Source organism: Sesamum indicum, linkage group LG5, assembly GCF_000512975.1.
Source record: "Sesamum indicum cultivar Zhongzhi No. 13 linkage group LG5, S_indicum_v1.0, whole genome shotgun sequence".
In the NCBI taxonomy this organism is placed as follows: Eukaryota; Viridiplantae; Streptophyta; class Magnoliopsida; order Lamiales; family Pedaliaceae; genus Sesamum; species Sesamum indicum.
The window spans coordinates 1,004,942-1,013,748 of NC_026149.1; the positions used below are offsets into that span (position 1 = coordinate 1,004,942).

Genomic DNA, 8,807 nt, shown 5'->3' on the forward strand with positions numbered 1-8,807 from the left:
GGGAGAGGCAGACTGAGATTCTCTATATATAGCATAGCAGCTAGTCCAATGATAGCCTTTATAAGTTACAACACCACATATTAATTAAAGTAAAAAATGTTGGTCTAAATTGTATAATTAATTGATGGTCTCTTGGGGGATATCAGAAAAAAGCTATTGCCAGATTAAAGCAGATGGGAAGATTGAGGAATTAGTTGAAGTGGGAGTGGGAGTGGGACCTTCAGTCTGCAATCTTTTCCATAAAAAAACAGGACCACTTTCAATCACTATATATATTAATGCTGCATAAATGAATGATGTTACAGCACTAACCTTTTTTGTCAATCCAGCAGCATATTATATGTCCAACACTTGGATTGCTTATTTATATATGTTAGCTAGAATGGCTCCCAAACTTTATATAATTAAGTCAGTTCTGCGCCATGATCATGAATTGATAAACATAAACTCAAACCAAAATTAACAACATGTTGCTGTGTTGAGGCTTGCAGTGGCAGTGCACGACTGCCTGCAACTGCAACCAATCACAATTTGTAAACTACCTTGTTGAGATCCATATGGATGGAGTAGCTTAGCTAGTACAAATCAATTGGATCAATTCCTGCTCCCAAAAGCAATCCTAAATTAATTAGTAATATACAACAGCAGCATCCACATCAGCATCCGCATTGATGATGTAGATGTGTAGGACAAATTGTTAAGGATGGATGATAGATAAATGGTGGAAGCAATACAAGAAAGAAAGATATGCAGGTGTCTAGTTAGGGATTTTGTAGGTATTTGAAACTTTGCACGTTTTCCTTTGTTGTTTGCATTTGTTGTGGTGATCGCACAACACACACATACATATGTCTTTTGTTTTTGACAAGCAGCTATATATCTTTTGCCCCACCTACACACACATTGCATCATCATATATATATATATATATATATATCAGCTTCTAGTGTGTAGTATCATCTTCCATTCTATAATTGATTTTTATGGTTGAACAAATTAATGTGGGAAGGGATTAGGAGTACTCTATCTATCACAATTTTATATATCTAATTCTTCTTCATCATCTTCTGTTGCAAGATTATTAATCTCGCCCCATCATCATCATCTTATGCAAATTCTTTTACTGATCTGTGTGCGTACGCAAACACAATGGAAAAAGATTTATATATATATATATGTGTGTAACATGATAGATGCCATGAGTAGACATCCATATTCTCCATCAAGGATTCCCAAAATCTTTATCACCCTATAAGAATACAATGACAACTAATAAATATGATCGAGACTGCTGGACATGAAAAAGTTAATTTGAAAAAAACAAAAACAAAACTGATTGAAATTAAGCACACCTTTTTGTGCTTATTAGGTAGCTGGTCATTCATGAGAGAATATGGAAAAAGGCCCTTCAAATATTTGTTTGAGCACAAGTCTGAAGACGTACAGTACCTATCCTTATATATATATACTGCTGATGTTTTATTAGTTTATAAATTCTTGTTTCTGAATCATTGGTTCATCAATATAAACAATAACCAACAAGAGTATATATATGTTTGGCAGAGACGTCAATTTCTAAACTATATACATATAGTTGACATCAGAAGAGAAGATCTAAAGGAGAATGATTGTTCCAAGTGGAATGATTAGCCCCCCGCCCCCATGAATTAAGGCAAAAAGTTGGAGGACAAGATTTACTTAAAGCCGACGTAGGTGTTTATTAGAAATAAAGGGGCATTGGAATATCGGACCGAATCACCATAAATATATAAACTAATGAGGGCGGCAAATCCCAAATGTTGGTGGGATGGACAATGGTTCATTGATGGGACGTAACTGAAAATTTATAGGCCGCCTACTCCCGGGATTTGGTTAATTCTCCTCACATTAATTAATAATTTACCATTTCAGATTTCTGATTAATTTTTGTATATATGTGTGAAGAATCAGAACAATAAAAGTTCGAAGCCATGATTTCCGACTTCTAGATGAATCTGATTTCTGAATAATGTGAAAAATCAGGCAACTCTCCTTAAGATACAACAGAAAATCGCCTCGCTAACCCAATCAACTAACCAGCTCACGCCGCCACACGTGGACAAATGACAAAGTCAGTCCTAAGGCTGAAGAACATAATACGAAAATGCATTTTAACAAATGAACAAGCAACGTGAAGATTATGTCTTCCTTGTTTTCAACATTCTTCCAATAAATACGAATGCGTACCACCACCATGTATGAAACCAACTATTTTCACAGCCCCCACTAGGGGGATTAGGGGTGAGAGACACCAATCCCAACTTAGAGGTGAAGGAGGAGAAGATCCTAATCGAAGAATTTTAGTAAAATTATTAGCTAGTTGATCCCGACTCCGAGAATGAAAAGGAATAACAGACGATTGACAATCGATATCAATGTGTTTTGTACGCTCATAAAAAATTAGATTTGCTATAATATGAAGAGCCTCCTTGTTCCCACAATACAAGGCAATAGGAAGATGAACTGCGATTCCAAAGTCCTCCAACAAAATAGAAATCCAGCCAAGTTCACAAATGGTGGCAGCTATGTTGTGATATTTCGCTTCCGTCGTGGATCGAGCACTGTGGTCTGCTTCTTCATTTTTTAAGAAATAAGGAAAGGACCAAGAAATACGCAAAAACCAATTAAAGAATGTCTTGAATTTTTGCATGAGGCCCATTGGCATCATAGTAGGTCTTGAGTTCAAAAGAGTTCGTGGAAGGAAACATAATTCCTTTGGACGGGCATCCTTTCAAGTATCTAACCTCATGTATGGCAATCATCAGTGCGCATCACAAGGTTTAGGTTAAAAATTGACTCAATTCCTGTACGAAGTGAGAAATATCTAGCATAATGAAACTTGAAGGAAGTGGATTGGCCCGAGAAGTATAGCGAAAGCACGAAAAATCAAAAATTAAAGTGATAAATCATATAAAATTCCTAATCAAGCAGTGTACCCTTAATCTTTTCCTGGACATTAGGCGTAAAATGAAATATTGAAGGCCATGAATCAAGAGAAGAACAAATAAATGGGATGAAAATTCTAAAAGATATTTTACCCTTTGTTTTTTTTTTGTTCTGCTACAAGCATTGATTTCATTTGTTTTCTCGATCCAAGACCTCAACCTAGAGATCCTCTAAAGACTAATACACCATCATTATGAGGATGTGGAGATTTCATGTTAGCAAAACAACCATAGAAACACAAAGAATCAATAACGTTATTGATTGGCATTTGATTTTTTGATCCTCTTTTGACATCTAAGATTAAGAGAGAGTTTTTGGAGATGAGAAGAAAGTGAAAACGTGTGAGATGCGTGTGTATAAAGTTGCTGATTGGCTAGGGTAGGTTTTAGGTGCTTTAAATATAATCTAGTCACAAAACACCAAGGAGCATTGACTTAGCAAGACTTAACAAACCAACCACTACCATTAAGCCACATTGTGGCCGAGTTTTGGTGCACCCTAGGGCACTGATAAGTACATATAATTTGTCACATTTTAATGATAATAATGTTTTCTTTTAAATGCAAAATACTTCTAATCATATGGTTTTATTGTTTTATCAGCACATATGGTTTGATGTGAAATAAAGATGGTAAATTGGAGTTAAAAGTGGCATTTGAAGACATTTCAAGAAAGAAGGAGAAAATTGTAACAAATTTGCAAACAAACTAGACGTGCCCACGCTTAATACGCTGCAGTCAATTTTGTAGAGGAAGAAAAGGAGCAAATTTTGCTAATGAAAATGGAATGACTGATGAACGATTTTAGTAAGGTCTTTTGTTTGGAAGACTTACTTGAAGCAAGGGATTGATTAGTTAACTTTTTTAGAGGCAATCATGATCTACCCCACTTTTATGTCTTAGTTCATGGGGTGCTAATAGTATAAATAAGGAGGCATCTCATACCTCTTGGGGCATCTCTTCTATCTCTTAACTTCTCTTTAGTTCTAATACATTATTGATTTATTAACGAAATTCTACTTTTCTTTCGCTTGTTCTTCCAAGGCTAATCCTTTTATTTTTCAATTAAAATTATGGTAATTGCTTGATTTTCAAATATTGTGAGATTTGATTTACGCTTATCACTTTCGTTTAATGGATATTTGTGTTATTCTCTATGCTCTTATTACAAATAATCTGATTTATGGATAATATGGTCAGTTGTTTATTATCAAGAATGTTTGCATAGCTAATTGAACTTGCTAATTCATAATTGTTTGTTTAGTTCAATAACTAGTGGTAACGTAGTATGATTGATAGTAGTTAATAATGTTATGAGAAATTATCATCTAACTTAAATAAATCCTCGTAGAAATTTATTGATTAGAATTGGGTCTTTCTAATTCTTAATATTGTTGATGAATTAAATATTGTGGACGTTTCTAGGGTTGTTCATCGATTAGGATATTAGCCAACGGATGTTCCTTGGCTGATGAAAATGTAAGAAAAGGTGAGCTTGTTAGATCGTACCAATGACCATAATTGATTTATCTGTTTGAACTATAGTTATATTTGCATCAATGATCAAATAGTGGAATCAAGCATAAACCTAACTTTAACCAAAAAAGTTTTCTCTAATATTTATTCATTTAATTCAATATCGTCTTTTCAATCTCATCACAATCAAACTCCCCCTCTCTTTATTTTTGTTTGAAGGAACCAACTTAAAATCAATTCCTTGATGTATCGACCTTACTCACTACTTCTCAAACGTGTTCTAGGAATTTATTTTTTTTGCTCTCAGCACCCATTAGAGACCTACTCGGCCACACACTTCTAAGGAGGAGTTTGGCTCTTTCTTAACCTAGCCAAGGTTTATCCAAGGACTTGGGCTTGTATTTTTAATGGATCGGGCTTGATTAGTTAAAATTAAATCAATTCCACGTCTTATGGACTTCAATTAAATCTAGTTTGAAAGCCCAACACTAAAATTAAAATCTTTAATCCAATTAAAAGATCCAAACCTTTTCATCCCCCCATCGATTTATGAATCCAATTAATAAATTAGATCAAGTCTAGTAAAACTAATCCATTTAATTTTAATGACCAACTTAAAATTATGATTAATCAAATTAATTAAATTTCGTGTCATCCACCCAATGGATTGGTATAATTAAATTAGTCCAATCATTTATTGACGGAGAAACCTATTCCACTTATTCAGTCAATGTGGCAATATATTTTTAGAAAAATGCATCTTGGAGAGTATAGGAGATACTACTATCATGATACTGGCAGGGAATAAATTCTTTTTTGGAACAAACCGTCCGCACTACACACTTTAACTGCACTAGATAACGTTTATAATGCCAGTATCTTTTGATGTAGACATTGCTCATCAGATCTAAGCTACATCACATGCATGTGATTGCCATAGTTCCTCAAGTTCAAGGACCAATATTGTACTATAGGAGCCGAAAATCCCAGTCATATCGACCAAGCCTTAGGAGGCTTCCATATGATGATTCCCGCGAGTCAGTTCAGTCAGTTAACTACCTTGCAGCCAATCCACTAATATTTCCATGGGTTGTAGAGCTAGCTTTATTTTGTCCTCCACATTTGCACCAAAACTTCTTCCCGTAGAGCTAGTCCTTTTCTAATATGATGCATGCAAAAATAACACGGGTTCCAGCGAATCTGGACTATTATTCAAAGTTTGGGCTGAAGCGTTTATGGACCTAGAGAAAGGGACATGCAAAAAATAAGTTAGCATTCTAATGCCCAAGTTAGTATTGGATTCTAGGTGGAATAAAGCTAGAAAACAAATAAATATAATAAGAAATTGAGATATGTTTGGATGAATTGAAAGAGAAATGCATAAATTCGTGAGAGGATGCTTGATGAGTGCTTCAGAGGATGCTTAGAGAGTTAGGGAGCCGTCCCCCGTATGAGGTACCAAACTTGTATATATAGGGGAATGCCCCGCCTGCTGGGGGTTTATCCCACTTTCTCGATCTTTTTGGAGATGGATTGGGGTAGCTGGATAAGTAATTCACAACTGGATGCCCAATAAGAGTCTTCTTCAACCTGGGGCAAGCAATCTTAGTCTGTCCTTCTAGGGCTGACGCGTTCTGAGGTGGCGGCTGATTGGTGGTCCAGTTGTACGCCACGTGGAAGAGTGAGCTGCCACGTGTATAGACCTTTTAATCGGGATGCTTTGTTGGCCCGTAGTTTTGGGCTGACTCGAGTTGTACCTTGGGCCTCCATCCTCTTTCTTGGACAGCTTGGTCCCATGGGCTACTGAAGCTGGTATATTGGGAGTTAAAAGTTGGGCTTTCCCAAGCCTCTTATCTTTTTGGATTGAGCCTCCTTAAACGTGCACAACATGACCAATCAATGCCTTGTACCACTCCAATATTCTATTTAGCTCAAAACATGATTCCTTAAAATGTCTAGATTTATTGCAATTGCCAAAAATATGTCCTTTTTTGTCCACAATAGCCTTTCATTTTTTCTATTAGATTAAAGGTGTCTGGTTGAACTTATAAAACTTTTTAAAATATTTTATAAGATATTTAAAAATTCATCAAATTTAAAAATAAGATGTTATACATAAGTTCCTTTAAATAAACAAGAAGATCTTAATGTATTTCCAAGATATTCCTTGAGAAATTTATTTTTAACATAAAATCTAATATTTTATAAGATAGGAAGGACACATATATAAATATATACATATTCATATTTAACTTCCTGAATAGATTTAGGCTGGTATTAGTGGTTGACAAGATTTTATAGTGGGGAAACACTTTCCGTGTTATGTGTCATTTTTGTTGATAAATGCAGTCGTCATGGTGACGGAGTTTTAATTAATAATGATTAACCAGCTGCTGAGTTACTGCTGCTGGTTTCAATTGAGCTTTAATTTATAGCTCATTAATGTGATGTATATATCAACTCCACTAGCTACGATTCAGTAATTAGTGATGAATGAAATCTGAAGTTTAAGGAAAAAAAATCGGGTTATGAATCTCCAAGAAAGGGACGCCCATTAACCTTATTTACTAATTTGAAGTCTAATCACTCATCAGAACAAAAAACATGTCATCACTCTCATCGTCAAAACTTACGTATGTAGTATAGGACTATACTCAAAATTAAACATATATATATGCTCCTAATCCAAACTCAATTGATTGATGTTTTAACTTTTGCAAACTCAAACAGTATTAAGTTTATGTTCACCACTCCAGCTTAGAAATATTGATTCATATGTCAAAAAAACATTCATGTTGATATGTAATGGCTGGCCCACGCCATTATGATTAAAGCCCCATTTTAATTGGGAGAAGTAATGCTGAAGTGGGCTAGGGTTTGCGTGCTTATTTGACCCGACTCATCCAAGGATTCAGAATACACACTAACGGGGAGAATCCCAATTTACCAAAATACCCTTAATGAATAGTATTTTCGTTATTTACTTGCTTAGAATCCACGTCCTATTGAAAGCGGGTCGGAAAGACCCATCCTTATGATCGAAGACCCGACTCAATGATTGCCGTCAGATCGAAGATACCATTCTCTTGATGGTGAAGTGGTCCAAGTCATAGTACCCACCTGGACTTATAAATACCCCGACGTATTATTTATTGAGGTAATTGCTATATAATGTTTTCGACTTATCACCATCAGTTTATATATTTTTACCTCGATCAACTCTAACTTAAACGTCGGAGGGTCATAGTTGGGGACGAACCCGATGAGCCTCAGGTTCGTGTTTTAATCCTCAGGACCCAATCACTTGATTTTGATAGGGTACGTGATCGAGTTCGATCAACTAGTCGTGGTCGTATATTTCGAGCGAGATCACACACTATTGTAGTTGGCCCAGACGCCAGGCATAATTCGAGACGGCCGAATGGTGTCCGTACATGGCCTGTTGAGTTTATTCAGACATCGAATCGAAGTGGCATTGCTGGAGATGCTGTCAATCACTCGTGTTTCAAAACAATAATTGGATCATGCACTGTGTGAAGGACAGTTGGCCAACCACAAAGAGACCGGATGCCATGTTAGTTAAATTGTCTCTTCCTCCAAATATTTGAGCGTAAGATGGAAAATCCACGTGATATTTATTTTGAGGTAGGCTTTTATTTAATTAGGAGTACTTCTCAGACAATAAACAGGCGAAAATTGACATTTTCTTAAACCTTAATCTTTTCCTTAATTAATTACATGGGATGTGGAGTACATTAAGAAATTATTTTTGACACCACGATGATTGAACATGATTGATATTGGTGATATATAGTAATAGGTAGCAGGGGATGGACGGATGCATGCATGATCAGATGGCGAGCATGAGCCCTGGGAAGGAGCGTTTGGCGAGGTCCCGAGGGTGGCTCTGCCAAAGAGTGGTGAGGGGCCTCAAATCTCTTACTGTCAGCCAAGTGTTGAAGTATTCTCTAAACTGAGTGATCACCCCATCTTTCAGGGTCCACACGTGCACCCAGTACACCTCAGCCCCTTCCCAACCTTCCACTATAATCCGATCATCAATGGTGTCCATACTCCGGGGTTTAAACTTGAAATCCGACGTCGGCGAGTTTCCGGCCGTCAGCATTTTCATCATGTGGTGACAGTTTTGTGGGCCGTGGAACCACCATTCCAGGTCTTCAGCTATGAGGCCGGATATTTCTCCAACCCCGGTTGATATGACCTGGTAAAGGCGGCGGACAGTGGTTATGTTGTCAGAGTTTTCCGGCAGGATCATTTTAGTGGCTTCCATAATATCGAAGAAGAGGAATGACAAGTATTAAGGTTGGTGTAGGAAGTGAAGGGGGC

At 36.5% G+C, this 8,807-nt stretch overlaps 1 protein-coding gene across 1 annotated transcript; it reads right to left on the minus strand.

Moving 5' to 3' along the window:
* LOC105161498 (wound-induced protein 1-like) lies at positions 8,112–8,807 on the minus strand. Its single transcript, XM_011079197.2, has one exon. It carries the CDS (start codon positions 8,749–8,751, stop codon positions 8,311–8,313), a length of 441 nt encoding a protein of 146 aa, XP_011077499.1. The 5' UTR covers positions 8,752–8,807; the 3' UTR covers positions 8,112–8,310.